At 37.6% G+C, this 17,711-nt stretch overlaps 1 protein-coding gene across 1 annotated transcript in view; it reads right to left on the bottom strand.

Moving 5' to 3' along the window:
* Nucleotides 1-493: 493 nt before the first annotated feature.
* Nucleotides 494-17,711, bottom strand: part of dysf (dysferlin, limb girdle muscular dystrophy 2B (autosomal recessive)) — a 94,774-nt gene continuing 77,556 nt past the window's right edge. Inside the window, exons 39-51 of the mRNA XM_073836632.1 lie at nucleotides 16,995-17,150; nucleotides 16,279-16,370; nucleotides 15,768-15,938; nucleotides 13,831-13,973; nucleotides 12,183-12,322; nucleotides 10,857-10,945; nucleotides 10,672-10,767; nucleotides 10,248-10,389; nucleotides 6,703-6,802; nucleotides 5,746-5,918; nucleotides 4,986-5,095; nucleotides 4,719-4,866; nucleotides 494-2,180 (exon numbers count right to left, since the gene is read on the bottom strand). Of these exons, the coding sequence (XP_073692733.1) occupies nucleotides 2,121-2,180; nucleotides 4,719-4,866; nucleotides 4,986-5,095; nucleotides 5,746-5,918; nucleotides 6,703-6,802; nucleotides 10,248-10,389; nucleotides 10,672-10,767; nucleotides 10,857-10,945; nucleotides 12,183-12,322; nucleotides 13,831-13,973; nucleotides 15,768-15,938; nucleotides 16,279-16,370; nucleotides 16,995-17,150 (1,620 nt within the window). The 3' untranslated portion in view covers nucleotides 494-2,120. The remainder of the gene's footprint in view (nucleotides 2,181-4,718; nucleotides 4,867-4,985; nucleotides 5,096-5,745; nucleotides 5,919-6,702; nucleotides 6,803-10,247; nucleotides 10,390-10,671; nucleotides 10,768-10,856; nucleotides 10,946-12,182; nucleotides 12,323-13,830; nucleotides 13,974-15,767; nucleotides 15,939-16,278; nucleotides 16,371-16,994; nucleotides 17,151-17,711) is intronic.

Here is a 17,711-nt window from a genome sequence, read left to right as displayed (position 1 = left end):
TATGGCCGTTTCTGTATTTTGAATTCTTGTTACAATGAGTGAGAGAGTGTGAGTGACTTCAAACCGGTGTCATACTCACCAGATTTACAACGTTATAACATTTAACATTTCCTCCCTACACCGTTAAGAGTTAACAAGACCCATGTACTGTAAGAGTATCCTACAGCAAATGAAAAGTGAGCTTAGAACATTTTATCAGAAATATACTGTAGCATATTTTAAATCACTCGCTTTAAAATACAGCTGGTAGAAATGCAAGAGTAAGACACCCTTGGCTACATGAATCCTTGGCTAGGCGCTGGAGTGCTTCTAATTTGCTCTCAAGTCAAACACCCTGACTAGTCTGTTGTGGTTTGGCTTTAAAGGTTAAATCTGCACATAAGGTGGTCTGTGGATCTGGTGAGAAAAAAAAAATCAAAAGAAAGCAACACAGTTCTTTAGAAGAAACTTCAACTACATCTGACTCAAAATGAAAAGATAAATATATATAGAATTGTATGTATAGGTATATATTTGACCATAGCATATTACACAGTGAGATACAAATACAGTCGATTTAACACAGTGAATTCCGCAAAAGCTTTAAGGCAATTAGACAACGTGCAGCATACAGTAAACACTGCAAAAATCATTCAGAAGTTCAAAAACAAAAATATCCATTTTGATTGTCAAATTAAGAAACTTATTGCAAAACTTGTATATGGATGATAACTAGTCATAGATGCTCAGCATGGCGATTTGTGTTTTGCATAAATTCAGTTGTTCAGCTATATACTGTACAATATTTGGCAAGAGATCACTTGGGCAAGGCTTTTTGGTTTTTCACTTATTCTCTTTCCTTTCATAAATCAATGATATTGTATATCCATGCACAGATGTGCAGAAAATAGCTACAATGAAACAAAACCATAATGGCTCGCATTTTTCTTTCTGTAACAGAGATCGGAATGCATCCTTGTTACTGTCAAATCAGTTACTTTATGCAAACATCAAATCCTTTCTTCAGTACTTTTGCCCTCATTTTTTAAACTAAAATGTAAACATTTTTGGATATCCTGCAGATTAGGTCAGATTAACCCAGATCTTGACATTTCCTGTTTACAGAGAAGCTCCATCAGATAAAGTTGACACAACAGATGAGTCCAGTTTCTCTAAATGTGACTCCACAATAGTTTCTCCTCACTGAACTAGGTAGAATAGGAGCTCATGACCTGGTCATGGAGAGAAAATAAATAATTTGTGTATTTTATCATGTAACAGCTCTTTCACAGGCATGTTTAGAAGTCTGGCAACTTCTTCCAGATGCGCCTGTTCATTTTCATACTTTACAGAGTCGAATGCAAAAAGGCACAAAGGCACCGGGGCGTGAGTGTAACATTTACACAAATAAACAAGTCTTTTATCTCTCGTTCTCGTTCGCAGCCCACATTCCACACACATACATACATTCACACACATGTTGCCAACCCACGGTTGACCCCGAATCCATTTAGTGGGGATTTCGCTAAAGCAAAATAACAGAGTGTGATAGTAATCAGAGAGGTGGGCTTGCTGACAGCGGGGGCTCAGCTAATAACCGGCCTGTCTCGGATCTTGCAGCCTAACGGTACAAATCAGGGTTTAACCTAAAGAGCCAGCGCTGTTGAAAGGAGAGGAACGAATGGATGTGAGGTGGTGCGACGCGGCTCTGTCTCCCTCTCTCTGCGTGAAGGAAGAAGAAAGAAGCATCTGGCTGTGAAGAAAGGACCTAGTTTAACAGGAGACATGAAAAAGGATTAAACCGGCAGGGAGATGAAAGTGTAAGTGGGAGTTAAAGAGAATACTGAGAGAGTTCAGGACCGGGTCAGATACGGGACAGCGAGCTCGGCGTGTAATACATGTACAAACACACATAGACGTTATGCAACTTTCATGCATATAGGACTAGAACATGCTAACGCGCTCATAAGAACTTCAAATACTCTCAGCCTGTCTTCAGTTTTCTCTTGGCTCGTTAGCCACAAGGACATGTGCACGAGCGACGCAGATGTCTCCAGTAAGATGGACAGAGTTGCGTGGATGGAGTTTTGGTGTGGTCGGTAATGGCTTTGAGGGTTTATGTCCTTTTTCTCATTACAGTCTTATTGTGTTCCTTTTCCCACTCCACTGAAGGGTCCAACCATCTTCATAGCAGCATAGTTCTGTAAAAATAAGAATAACGGTTAAAATGTAATATTCTACATTTTATAATCTATTAATATTTATAGTATCTATATCTATCTATCTATCTATCCATCTATCTATCTATATATATATATATATATATATATATATATATATATATATATATATATACACAGTTGAGGTCAAAAGTTTACATACACCTTGCAGAATCTGCAAAATGTTAATTATTTATAAGTATTTATAAGTACTGGCCCGGATAAGATATTTCACATAAAAGACATTTACATATAGTGCACAACAGAAAAAACAGTTGAATTTATAAAAATGACCCCGTTCAAAAGTTTACACACACTTTATTCTTACTGTTGTTACCTGAATGATCCACAGCTGTTTTTTGTTTGTTTGTTTGTTTGTTTAGTGACAGTCCCTTGTTCGTCCTGAACAGTTGAAATGTCTTCAGGTCCCACAAATTCTTTGGTTTTTCAGCAGTTTTGTGTATTTGAACCCTTTCCAACAATGACTATATGATTTTGAAATCCATCTTTTCACACTGAGGACAACTGAGGGACTCATATTTAATTTATTTATTTATATTATGGAAGGTTCAAGCGCTCACTGATGCTCCAGAAGAAAAAACAATGCATTAAGAGCCAGGAGGTGAAAACATTTGAACAGAATGGAGATGTGTAAGTTTTTCTTATTTTGCCTAAATATATATATTTTTTTATTTAGTACTGCCCTTAGAAGCTATAGAACATACTTCCCAGAAGACAAAATAAGTTAAATTTACTCTGATCTTCAAACTCAGAAAGTTTTCACCCCCGACTCCTAGTGCATCATGTTTCTTTCTGGAGCATCAGTGAGCATTTCAACCTTTTAGTAATAGTTGCATATGAGTTGTCCTCAGTGTAAAAAGATGGATCTCAAAATCATGCAGTCATTGTTGGAAAAGGTTCAAATACACAAAATGCTGAAAAACCAAAGAATTTGTGGGACCTGAAGGACTTCTAAAGAACAACTGTTCAGGATTTTTTTTAATACAACAGTTCTTTCTGGTCTTTAAATCTGATTGCCCGAGAGGAGTACGATATTTTCGAATGTTGGTTGTGATATTGGAACTAAACCTTTTCACCATTTTTATCACCATTTTGTGTCACGGAATGTAGTTTTAGGAGTTTTTTAGGCGAAAATGTACTTGTTTAGACTTCACATATGTTAATAAATATGTCTGTTTGATAATTTGATTCAATGTTTTCGGAGATGTGAGCTCCAAGGCGTCAGCAGCTGTTCAGCGCTCATGAACCCACCGAGAGCAGCCTCACCTCAACCAGATCTTCTAGAATTTGCAGATATACAGCCATATCACAAGGCTATGAGTGTGATATTGCATGTATGCAACAGTTCGATGGCACAAATGTGTACGTATGTAAAAAAAAAAAAAAAACAAGTGTGTCTTTTAAAATCACACTTTTGTGCAGACTACTTCCTTCCGCCACAGATTCAAATCTCAGTTGGACAATTTAGCAGCTGAGCCCAAGCCTCCATTATTAATTTGAAAACATCACTTCCAAACGTCTAATTCCAGAAGATCTGGCCGAGGGAAGGCTGCTCTCCTGGAGTTAACATCTCCGAAAACAGAGAAGCAAATTTTAAAATAGGTGTTATATTTATTAACAAACCGCATATTTGAAGTCTAAACAACTACATTCTAACTTGAAAAACTAACTATATGTGTCACAGAAACGGTATTATTTGTGACCCTGGACCACAAAACCAGTCATAAGGGTCACTTTTTTAAAATTGAGATGTATACATCATCTGAAAGCTGAATAAATAATAAAAAATATTTAGCCGAGATACAACTATTTGAAAATCAGGAATCTGAGGGTGCAAAAAAATGTAAATACTGAGAAAATGGCCTTTAAAATTGTCCAAATGAAGTTAGGAATGCACATTACTAATCAATAATGTATGGTAGGAAATTTACAAAATATCTTCATGGAACATGATCTTTACTTAATATCCTAATGATTTTTGGCATAAAAGAAAAATCGATTATTTTGACCCATACAATGTTGATTTTTTGATATTGTTACAAATATACCTGTGCTACTTAAGACTTGTTTTGTGGTCCAGGGACACATTAATAAAATTGTGCTGAAGTTCCGATATCACTAAAATATCACACACCTCTCAGCCAATCAGACATGAGGACCAGAAAGAACTCTTGTATATAATATAATATAACATGTTAAAATAAAAACTCTACTACATGCATATATGGTTGGCTCTCTTGCTCCTGTGTGTTAAACATTGTGAAAATGTTTTTTATTGAAAATTTCAACATATGTATGTTACACAGAACAGTATGACTCAGTGTGCATGACTGTGTGTGTACGAGTGTGTGCAAAACTGAATAACACATGCCACATTCCTGAACTACGATCAGAGACACGCATCTCTGATCAAACACTTCATGATCACAGAAACCCCCATTTAAACTTTAATCCTCTTCTTTTATCGACACAATTACTACCATCCACACAGATACTTACAGGGAAGGCGTAGAGAAAGACTCCAAGGAAGAGAATAATGAAAAAGAGTACAAAGAAGCCCAGAATAAGCCACTTAAATCTCCTCCACATAATGAACTTAAACGTCTTATATGGGGATGAGAACCATAAGAATGAGGTCTCAGGACGCCTGGAGAAGAAGATAGAAAGCATATTAACAACCTTATATTAAATCCTGTAATTCCCACCTTGAGGTTTTTTTTTTTTTTTTGGTGAAAGGAAAAATTGTGATGGTTGTGCTTGACTTACTGTGGCTCATCTAGATGAGGATTCATGTTGGGCTCATCTCTGCCGTGTCCTGCAGGCCTCTCATCCTGCTCCTGCTCAGAGACGATTTCCAGTGACATTTCCACCTTTCCCTGAGTGACAAAGAGCAGCTCAGTTTCCTGTAGCTTCAACAGTAAGGTATTTCACAAGCAAAACCAAGGTCATAGGTTTGAATCTCAGGGAATGCATGAACTGATAAATTGTAAATCTGCAATGCCACGTAAGTCTCTTTGGGTGAATGATTTTATCCAAGTAATTGAAGTGTAAAAGAGACAGTCTGGTAGTTGAAAAAAATGCATACTTTAATATTTAAAAATATGATTAATAATAGTTACAAAAATAAATTGAATTATTTAACTTATTATGTAATATTTAAATGAATATTTTAATACAATAAATGGAACAACAAATAAATAAAAAATAAAAATAAAAAAAATACTTCTAGTTTTAATATTTTAAATGAATGCAGATTGATTTAATTATCCTCCCAAATGTAATGTATGTTGTATTGTGCGATAAATAACTGTCTAAACAGATAGGAGAGTGTAAAATCAATATGACACCAGCCATTTGATTTAGTCATGAAACATATAAAAGGTGTGTTTACGTGTCACTTTAGAAAAAACAGAACAATTTGTGATGCTGTTGAAAAAAAATCTACAAAATTAAATGAAATCTAGAACTATGTTGAAAGTAAAAAGCTAAAACACAACAATAACCCTTGTTTGTGTGTAGCTCTTACTGCGAGTATCTTTTCATTTTCTCTGTCACACACGCAAGGCCACCAGCCTTTTACTGTCTTCTGCTCAAACAAAGACACCAGTTTGTCCTGGGACTGAGAAAACATGTCAAGACCACACTTCTCTGGAGACTTTGCTGGACTCAGCATATGGTTCAGATCCATCTCCAAAGAGCCTTAGAAAGAGAGAGAAGAACTAAGCAAAAAGTTCAACAATTTGTTTCTCACACACAATGATAAACTACAGCAGTGCAACACATTAAATAAAAAAAGAGAGTATCTGTAAATGCAGATTATCTATGATATCCTAATCTAGTTCTTCTCAATCATTTCCCATAATATCAGTCAAAAAAAGTCTGTGACCTTCAGACTTTACTGCTGGCAGTCTGTCATTTTCTTTGAGGTTTTCCCATTGTGGTCGGATGCTAATTATTTTACAAATGTACATAGATCAGTGTATTTTATAGAGGTCTTTAAGGAGTCCGGTCATAACTTATTTCTCTTCCAGTTGTGCTGACATGTTGGAAATTAGGTTCAGCTGATAATAATAACATTAGCAGTAAAGATGTTATAGAGGGCTCATGTGGTCTGAATGATGTATTTGCGTTAAGATTGTAAAGCGCATTTATGCTGACGGTCACGCTACACAACAGTGCGGTGGGTAACCTCACACAGGTTAAGGAGGTTCAGGTTTTGGTAACCATCTCCCTGTACGCACATATCCGTTTAGACGGAGGTATAGGTTAATGACAATAAACCACACACATGGTCCTATCAGTGTGGTCCAGTTCCACAGAACGTTTTTCTTCTGTCATGTCAAGGCTGAGAAATATGCTTGAAAAACTGCTTTGTGGTGCTTTGCAAGGTTAACATGACTGAATTTGCTGAGGGTGGCAAAGCTGTGGAAGAGAGCTGAGGAGTGATCTGGCACGAGGGACGACTTTTGGATTTTGGTCTTACCGAGGAAATCATCAAAGGAGAACTTGTCATTGTCCCAGACCTGGATACTAAGTTTAGGAGGAAGTTTTGTTTCAACTTTATCCAGACTCCAAAAATGCTCCTGCAGAGAAAGAAACATGATGAGGTTGACAAACAGAAGAACTACCTATTAATTTGTCATTTTGCCTATAAGTGTAACTGTTTATTTCAAGTGTTTTAGTGCAGTAATGCAGTAACACATTACTTTTTAAATTAAAAGAAAATATCTGAGTTACTTTTTCAAAAAAGTAACGCCAGTTACTTTGCTTTGCCACTGAATGACTGACAGCTCTCCTGTCCCCATTTTGAGAGAAATCGGGACTAAGTGCAGAGGTGTTGTGTGCGCTGTGTAAATATGTTAGTTTGAGACTAAATGTGAACATGCATTAATTCATCTCACTTGCACAAAAACAGATTTAGTATTCCTCGAAATAAATAAAAACAGTGAAATGCAATCTCAGAACCTGACGTTAAATAATTCAAATATCCTTTATGTATTTAATCTTTTTAACCGATGTCTTTGCTACTGACCTTCGATGATCCGATTCAACCATAGTAATAAGCAAAAATTACTTTAGATGAACTAATATTTGTGCTTCATTTTTGGAGCCTTACTAATTTCAATTTCAGTGTAAAGGTCTTTTTTACGTTTGCCAACAAGATTACTTTTTATTTTAAAAACAAACAAGTAAGCCTTTCACAGATTTAGTAATGCAAAAGTAACGTAACAAATTATTTTCCAAAAGTAATTAATTAACGTTATTAGTTACTTTTCTAGGGAGTAATGCAATATTGTAATGCATTACTTTTAAAAGTAACCCCAACTCTGACCGTGACAATTGTATTTTCTGTTGTTTTCTGCTGTCGAGTGAGCCCAATTTCTACTTACCTGAAATATTATTTTAAGCAACACAAGATAAGTACTAGAAATTCACAATATTACCATTCTGGCTGATAGTGACAAGTCAACCATTATTTTCACTGTAGATTTAAAATGCTACAAGTAAATTTAAACATCAAAACATTATCATGTACAATATGAAAAGAAAAAATGATATTCATTTTGAGATTTGCTGAAGGTAACATGTAACAGTGTTCTTTAATTATTAGTGCTTGAAATATTGTTTTTAAATGCACATAAGATGAAAAAACTAAATTCTACACTATTTTGTCAAAAAAAAAAAAATAATATAAACCAAAAAATTATCCCAATCTTAAGCGCTACAAGTGAACTTAGGTAACAATATGTACAGTATGAAAAAGAGATTTGAGAAATCTTACATTTAACACTATTTTTAACTAAGGATTTTAAGGATTTGTTCACTTACAGAATAAAAATTGACTCACTCCTATGTCATCCAAGATGTTCATGATTAAGGTTTTTGAGGAAAATATTGCAGAAAATAGATTTTTCTCCATATAGTAGACTTTAATGGGAGAGAAAAAGTTGAAGGTACAAAGTGCAGTTTCTGTGAAACTTCAAAGGGCTCTACACGATCCCAGCTGAGGAATTAGGGTCTCATCTAGTAAAACAATTGGTCATTTTTTTTCTTTTTAAGATTTATTTTTGACACTTTCGGCTGTATTATGATAGGACAGATCAGAGCTGACAGGAAGCGAAGTGGTAGAAAGATTGGATGGCGGAATTAGAAAAGGTCCTCAAGTCGGGTTTCGAACTCGGGACACTCGGCAGTGTTGAGCTATGGGCTTTTTAACCACAAATGCTTATCTTGCACAATTTTTGCTATGCATATCTGCGACATCACACATTATGTAATCACATTGGAAAGGTCACATGTAGTTTGTTCATCGTCTGTGTTCTCCGGTTCATAAAGGTAGGGTAAGGCAAAAAGCTCTCTCAAAAAATCTAATTTCCTCCTCCAACTTCAAAATCATCCGACCTGATTGTCTTACCTTCTTCTGTAAAGGGCCGTTGACTTTTTTTTTGCATGTTCGCTTTGTAAACACTGGGTCGGTACTTCCACCTAAGTCATATGAGACCTTTCCAACATGATTACGTAATGCGTGAAATCGACCTAATGCAAGATGAGCATTTGTGGATAAAAAGTATATACATTTTCTTTTTTTTAAATGACTGATTGTTTCGCTAGATAAGACCCTCATTCCTTGGCTGGGATTGTGTAGAGCCCTTTGAAGCTGCATTGAAACTGCAATTTGGCCACAATTGAAGTCCACTATATGGAGAAAAATCCTGGAATGTTTTCCACAAAAAACTTAATTTCTTTTTGACTGAAGAAAGAAAGATATAAACATCTCGGATGACATTGAGGTGAGTAAATTATCAGAAAATTTTTATTTTGGAAGTGACGGCAAAGGTAATGAGCATTAACAATTACATGTTTAATATCAACATATACCACACCACCTCTAGGAGAAACAGAGAGGCAGAAATAAACTGACAGAACAAGACAGCGACTGAGAAAGACAGAGTGAGGAAATGATAGCGTGAATGTGCGAAGCAGAATTAGAAAGCGGGTGAGAGACAGAGAGTGAGTGAGAGCCACCGAAAGCGACAGAAACGTCCCAGTCAGAAAAGAGTGTCAGCGACTCCCACTACAGGCCCGATTCTGCACCCCACCGCCAGACAGGATTCCATCTGCATGACAGCATTCCCACCGTACTGTACCCGTGATGGATGCGCGGACAAACACAGCGAGGATAATGAACTCACGCTTCACAGAGCTGCACTGCTGCCGTTCACCGGTAAACAGGCCGCGTCGGTCCGCACATCCTGCCTGACAACCGCATACAGCTCCATCAAAACAAACACTGCAAACAAGAACTCACTTCTAATTTATCACCGAGGGCCATGTTTCATTCGAGAGAATCCGTTTCGCTATGTATCGGTTCTATTGTGCGTTGCGTCCAACAAACTTCAGCCAAAGTGGATCTATCTTTTGACAGCTGTTGCGGGCCGCTCTCAGTTTAATGGGTGGAACCACTATCTTCAATCTTACCATAACTGATCTCTTGCCTGCCAAAACCTCACTTTAAGTGCCTTGTCCATCACAACTGTTTTCCCTGAGATCGCTTGGCTGAAGTCTGGACTGTCTTGCAGTTACAAGATGTTCATGTACCACGTTCGCTAAGTGGAAGCGTGCCAGATGCAGCCTGCAACATATCTGGGTTTGAAACATTGCATTAAAAACCTGCCAACTGCAGTGATATCTTTCATAATGTGGGCATTAGACTAAACCTCTGCAAATCATGCAGGATGACCCGCGGATCACCTATTCAGATTCAATCAAGGCCGGAGATTTTCATTTCAGCAACATAGCTAAAGCACAGCGGGCGGATATAAATGTCGACAGACCTAGCGTCACCAGCTAACCGCTAAACAATTCTGGTTTGAGTTTATATTTTATGTCTTTCTCAATTGACATATTTCCACTAAACTAATAAATGCAGATATGTCTCGTCATCTTATCAACAGTTCGTTTCGAGTTTTCCTTCACATCTTTCTCAAGTGACATGCTGTTCATTTCCACTTCATTTACAAATCTCACCTTCTTATCAAAGGTGCAGAGCTGTTCCGCAGGTAAATAGTGGAAGGGGAAGAGGAACCGCCAATTAAAGTTGCCTTCACCCCCCAGTGATCGATAGTGGACGTCTGTTTTCTGTTTGTTCTCTTCGTGGCCGTGCATCCAGCTAGGATTGAAAAATAACATTCGCAATTACTCGACACATCATTTCCAACACATTAGAAGACAATGCTGCTCAGCTGTAACTGACCTACAGCTTGGGTCTACGGTTGCCTTGCAACTGTGTGTTTGTTGCTACTGATCGATAATTTTTGCAAGCCATTGTTACTATTGGTCACAGTGGCAACAGACAAGCAACAGGCCCATGGCATGGGAAACAAGAACAACTTCATTTAACCAGAGCTCGTACACACAAACCCAACAACCCGTTTATGACACCCAGATGTACCCTTTCACATAAATGTCACTCATCTTCTCCCCAGTAACACTGACATCATCCAAGATAACATCTCTTGTGTTCCATATTATACAGCGCAGGAAGAACCTATGGGAGCAGAAAACATGGACATGTTATGCTTTAGATGTGTTTGGAAAACAAAGTGACAGATATTAAACCAAGGAAGTGGCTTATACTTTTTAGCTTTGCGTGGTGTGATGTTGAATGGAGGTCCTGGTGGGCCTAAAGATTTTGGGAAAATGTCCACCCACATCTGCAACCGCCCCTGGATTTTGGTAAATACAACAACTTAGTAAAGAGTGACAGGGCATATCATGAGACAAGCACAGAGAAAGCTATATGAGATAACATGGCCCTCCAAAAAAATATATATATATATATACAATTTTTATAATAGTGTAGGATGAAATAAAATGCATTACATAATCAAAATAAAATCATATATATATATATATTTTTATATTTAGTATAGAATAAAATCAAATATATTGCATATTTCCTGTATTAAATTTTAAGTTAATATACAGTCAGTCCAAACATGATTCAGACACCAGATATAATTTTTGATATTTTTTTACTAGTGGGTGCAGGACACTATAGTTCATTTATGTATGGAAGGATAGCAAAATAAAGTAAACTGTGACATATTTTACACTCAAAAATTCTTTATACAGTGGACTACCAGCAAAACTGATCAAAATTTGGGACCAAAATTTTGATTTGACACTTCGACTGGACCATGTTTTGTTACATACCTTACTATCAAATTTATCTGACATTATCAAGATGAATTTCTGACACAGTTCTTGAACTCTTGTCATATTTTATTAGCATTTTCTAAACTAAAGCAAATAAACTCTGATAATGTGAGAAACTTTGAAGGTGTCTGAATTCATTTTGGTTGGACTGTAATTCATTTGTGATTATCAAGATGAATTTGTTCTGACAGTTCCACTCTGAGTTCTTGTCATATGTTATTACAATTTTCTAAACTATAGCAAATAAACTGTGATAATGTGAGAAATGTTGAATTTGTCTGAATAAATTTTGGTTTGACTGTAGAATAAAATATGCAATCCTGCAAATCTATGGAAAACAAAACAAAACATGTAAATAATAAATATAAAATATGTGACCCTGGACCACAAAACCAGTCATAAGGGTCCATAGGATAGGACAATATTTGGCCGAGATACAACTGTTTGAAAATCTGGAATCACCTTTAAAGTTGTCCATATGAAGTTCTTAGCAATGCATATTACTAATCAAAATCAAGTTTTGATATATTTACAAAATATCTTAATGGAACATGATCTTTACTTAATATCCTAATGATTTTTGGAATAAATAAAAAATCTATCATTTTGACCCATAGAATGTATTTTTTGGCTATTGCTACAAATATACCTGTGCTACTTATGACTGGTTTTGTGGTCCAGGGTCACACATTATAAAATAACAAAAATTGGAATTTTGGGAATAGGAAGTTGAGACTATGTAACCTGTTCTATATCCGGCTGTAGGGGGCTGTAGAGGGGTCGCGTCTCTACATGTTCAGGCACCAGACACTGCCTCCTCAACACCAACAGAGCTAAACGCTCCATCACTGGTCCCAGGTGAGGATTAAGAGGTTTCCCTTCATCTGTAGTCAACAATAAGGTCACTGTAGTTTAAATTCATATTGACACAAAGTGTTGAGGCACTTCAAACTTTTTTGTTTTTTTAGCTTAAAATTGTTTAACAGTTATAAGTAAGGTTCATCATAATGTTATTTTTCTTTCAAAACCGTGAAATGGAACCACTCTGTAACCTCTGATTTGATATGAAGAACATTTGGGCATCGAGTTTTATTAAGTCCTAACCGAGAGCAGAAAAAAAAGCCAACATTCATGAAGCATTCCACTTAAATAGTCGGAAATGTTTATCTTTCCCCGTTCCTCAGATGATGCGTTGATTTCATTGCTGTTGATCTAAGAAGAGAGTTTCCCCTTGTCAAAAAGCAAAAAGAGAGAGCGAGGGAAGAAAAAAAAATAAACGCCCACTGTTGAGTTTATGGATTGAAACCCTGTGTCACGTCCCTGAGGGAAACACGGTTGGAGTGCGGAGAAAAGAGGAAAAAGATTGAAGTGGAGGAAGACAATTTCTGCCATGAAGTTGGATGCCCAAAAAGGCCACCTGATAATTGCTTTGACGCGCGGGTTGCCGCGGTTATGCGGGCCAAACAAAGAGATGTAGTATTCCTCCGCGGCGAGACACGGGAGCAGGAGGCTGAGGAGCCCGCCGCACTGTTGACCTTGGCTGAACATGCTTGTATGCTAGTTCACCATAAATCTGAAGCCTACCTCGTCCCAAAGCATCATGGAAGGGAAAACGGCTGGAGAGCTTGGCTTTCTGTAGGCCCTGTGTGACATCTGACTGGTTGAAAGGCTTAGAGGTCAAACCAGAAGTGCTGGGAGGATCTGATGGAGGTTACGCACGAGTAGGATCCACATAATACACACCTAATGGTGAACTCACGTTAGTTAGCATTATCTTCCCAAGGGCACACTTTAAAACAGGAGGGGACGTCAGGTTGCTGTGGCAAGGAGTGATATATTTGCTGTGAATGAATGACTATGTCAGAGGTGCTGTACGTTTACACAGGTCCTTCGTCTTTACAATATCGCACTTGTTTTTCTTCACACAGAGGAACAACTCATTCTTTCCGCTCAAGAACAGCCAAGCGGCCTCCCCGACAGCTCTGTGATCCCACACACACAGATATGATGTATGGCACAAACCGAGACATATATCGTTATTCTTTTTCTGTCAGTGTTTTCACAGAACCGCAGCCGATCTCGTGCTCGACTCGCTTTTTTTAATGACGGAAGATGTGATGGAGTCAGGCTGCTGCTTTGATTAGCTCTTACTCGTGACTAATGCTTTCAGCAGCTCCAAAGAAAAGACTTCCACTTTCTTTTTTCGCCCGCCAGCCCGTGGGTTTGATAGGTCGTGATGCCTGTGTTTACTTGTACGTACGCGCTCACGTACACGCTTCTCCAAGAAGCAGCTCTTGGTAACGTCGATCGCAGAATTAATGATCAAATATCATGAACATTAAATTCAGCAGTAGGAAACTAGGTCTAGTCAGTGTGTGTTTAGGACACTGACCAAGGTCTGCAACTGTGTACTCCTGTCCTCTGAAGTAGATTCTATCCTGCTTGTAGACGGGCAGCTTGTAGTTTCGCCTCTCGCACAGACGATGAAGTATCTGGGACGGTTTCAGTTGGTCTCGCCACTGGTTAACTCCAGACCTAGAGTTGACAAATAGAGAGGTAATGGTGTAACTGAGCAGAATGTGTTATCGTAGTTATTGGGACTGCCAACAGTTAATCAAAACTTAGGGTTAGGGACCAGCAAAACCATTTTTAACCAGTTAAGACCAGCACTCACCTATAGGCTGTTTTAAATTTTAATGTTTTTCAAGATTATAAAATGACATTGAATTAAAAAAAAATGCTAGGGACAGACCCGATAATTAAAACTTTATTATTAATTACTCACCCTCATGTCGTTCCAAACCCATAAGACCTCCATACATCTTCAGGAAACAAATTAAGATATTTTTGATGAAATCCGAGAGCTTTCTGACCCTGCATAGACAGCAATGCAACTGACACATTTAAGGACAAGAAAGGTCGTAAAAACATTGTTAAAATAGTCCATGTGACATCAGTGGTTCAATCTTAATTTTCTGAAGCTACAAGAATACTTTTTTGATACTTCATGGAACAATTTGTGTCATTTTTCATACCACTGCCATGAGAGTTCCACAGTGAATTGCTGAATAAAATGGTTATATTTGTTTTCTTTGCGCAAAAAAGTATTCTCGTAGCATCATAAAATTAATGTTAAACCACTGATGTCACATGGACTATTTTAACAATGTCCTTACTACTGTCTATAAAAGGCCAGAAAGCTCTTGGATGTCATCAAAAATATCTTAATTTGTGTTCTGAATATTAACAAATGTCTTTTGGGTTTGGAACAACAAGAGGATTAACTTTTCATTTTTGAAACTCTTTAAACCAGCTTAAGGCAGGGTTGACAACTTTTAAGTTTAGCTTGGAGTGAGATATTTTTGGGGTGGGGGGTTTCGATCTCGATTCAATGTTAACTCATATGTATATACTGTACATATAAGAGGATAAAAATATTTTGTTGAATGCAGATGAATGCCTTTTTTAACCCCATTTTAAACTTTTCTTGGGTTAAAATGTAGTATTTACACTTGAGTGTACTTATACAACTATCATTAAAAATAAAAAAGATGTAAGCTATTAACTTTCAAAATTTCACATTTAAAAAACCTAGTGTTTAATCATGTTCAAATATTTATTCAAATGCAAACCTTAAAAATTAGTAAGCAGGTACGACTTGCAAAACTCTTTTGAGAAACTTGACTAGTAGATTCATGTATATTTATTAAAGAGCCATACAGGTACCTAGTGGGTAAATAATAGAAATACAAATGAAAATGCAAAATATGCTGTACGTTTGCTAAAAGTTGCTGCAAATACCTGTATAGTAAAGCTGCCATCTGTCCTATGTAAACCCATTAAAATGTATTGACAGCGCTGGTTTGTTTGGAACTATAGAGAGCTTTATGAACCGTGTGGCGGCGATGCTGGCAAGCTTGTCGCAATGTTGTTTTCCAGTGGCTCTGACTTTAACTGAGGCGCTACAATGAATTTAATGTTGGAATTTCGTATTAAAACATACAAAATTTAAAACATGGTTTGTATGGTTTGTTTCATATCACAAGCAGGTTTGCCACTTTGGCGTGAGATTTACATGGGCAGAGTGAGAGCGTGAGACTAAAATCGTGTGTCTCACACCAAGTGTGTGAGAGTTGGCAACCCTGGCTTAAGGTGGTTTGCTGGTTTGGGCCGATTTGCAATTTTTTGTTCCAGTAGAGTCAAAGATCTTGAGGATCACAATCTGACAGAGGTTTAAGTTAAGTTTTACAACATTAATTTCCTGTCATATACAGTTTTCATAATAACTAGGTGGAAGGAAATACAATGAGAGACAGAGGCATTTCTTACAAACAGTAGGACTGTGGTAGGCCGCAGCGAGCACCATGACGCGACAAGAAGCGGTTCTCCAAATCAATCACGGTCTCTCCAATTTTCTCATCTTTAGTGATCATGTCATAATCATACAGCATGATCTTTAGGTCCTTCTCAAGGGGCAGAATGCATGTGAGCTCAAACATCCTAAATGAGAAGCAAAAGACACATTTCAAGCTCTGAATACTTCCTTTGGTCTGTTCCTTTTAAAAAACACACACTTGCTCTTCAGTCATCATTTAACCACTAGATCAAACCTTTCTCCTCGCACGTATTTAACATCAAGACTCAGATTTAGGGGCGTCATCATTATTATGAGTGTGGCGACCCCTGCTGGTATAACTGATCTTTGCAATGAGTGCTTCTATATCTGTATGTGTGTGTGCGTGTGTGCGTGTGTGTGGGTGTGAGTGTGAGAGAGAGAGAGAGTAAGGGGAAGAGAGAGAGAGAATCTGTTCAGGGACAGAAAAAAACAGAAAAAACTTACTTTCCAAAGACGGGGTCCAAAGTACAGGGTATGTAATTGTCGTGGTCATCGACTGATTTCTTGCCAAGTGTGATCTTAACATAGGGGTCACACTATGAAAGAACAAGCAGAGCTTGTTAGTATGTGTTAACATAGCCACACACTTGCACATAATATATATATATATATATAAGCGACAATATCCAAAACAGCACGCCCTCTTTTTGTACTTAAAACAACCGCTCTTTGCTCTTTTGGTGGAAAAAAGCATCAAATCTCTGTGATCAGTGTGTGTTTCATAGGCAGCGAGTACATGTGTGAAATGTTCCATATCATAACTCCTGGCCTGAGTAGGTGATGAAAGGACGTCATCTTAGCATATTCGCAACTAATGAAGGGAAAGCCCATCTGACGCGGGGCCAGCGGTGGTGGCGTGTTGGCCAGGTCTCGGGCAGCGATTGAGAGTTTATGGTTGTGGGTAAAAGGGTGGCTCCATGTTTTCATAAAGCAATTTCTCAGCTCTCTTATGACTCTGGCACTGCGGAGGCTTCGCAAAGGACTCTGGCTGATGAAAAAACTAGAGATTTGTGAATGCGTCTAGTGAAAATACAAGGGCTGTTGTAACTCTCCCAACACCGAGCCATATTCAAGGTCACTGAAAAGCAAACTGCTTGTTAGCATGTTCCTTTTTTCATGTTCTCATTTATTTTGCCTTGTTTTGCTTGTGTTGTACTTACCTTGCCATTGGCATCTTTGGGCTGTAAGCCATAGGCCTGAATGATGTAGACGCGTACCAGACACTCCTCTATACCGTTCAGAGGCAGTTTGCGGAACTGGCGTGGGGGTACGGGAATGGAGGGATCATCAGGCAGTGGGTAGATCTTAAACGAGCCCTGAAGGACGACAGGAGTCAGTGTAACTCATGGTGCAATTTAGTTTTACTTTTTTCTGGAGACCTGCTGTCTGGGGCCTCCAGACAAACCTCAAATTACACTTTAATCCCTCAAATTTAGTTCCCTCAAATCCTACTAGAACTAAACCAGTTGTAATCCAAATAAACCAAGAAAAAGCATATAGACTCTACAAATTAAAGGTATCAATTAGAACCAAAATGGGTTTTACAGCCATATGCTGGATGCTATAGGAGGGTATTTTTAAAAGTTCCAACCCCATATTACTGTCATTCTTTCAATATCTAAATAGATAAATCGTAAAAATAACAAAAAAAAAACCCGACAGAATCACATAACAAAATGAATAAAACTTTAAATACATACATAGCCTACAAACATACATAAAAGCTACTCAAAATAACCCTAAATCCTACAATAGCATATAAACCATACTAAAACATCACTGGTCTGAATTGCTGCAAAATTAGTTCCACAGAAGATAGATAATAATGACAATTAGCATTTTGGTGTGAATTTTCTGTCTACTATAATAAGTTCCAT

This window comes from Garra rufa, chromosome 3 (genome assembly GCF_049309525.1).
Source record: "Garra rufa chromosome 3, GarRuf1.0, whole genome shotgun sequence".
In the NCBI taxonomy this organism is placed as follows: Eukaryota; Metazoa; Chordata; class Actinopteri; order Cypriniformes; family Cyprinidae; genus Garra; species Garra rufa.
This window is presented reverse-complemented; position numbering and strand designations above follow the sequence as displayed.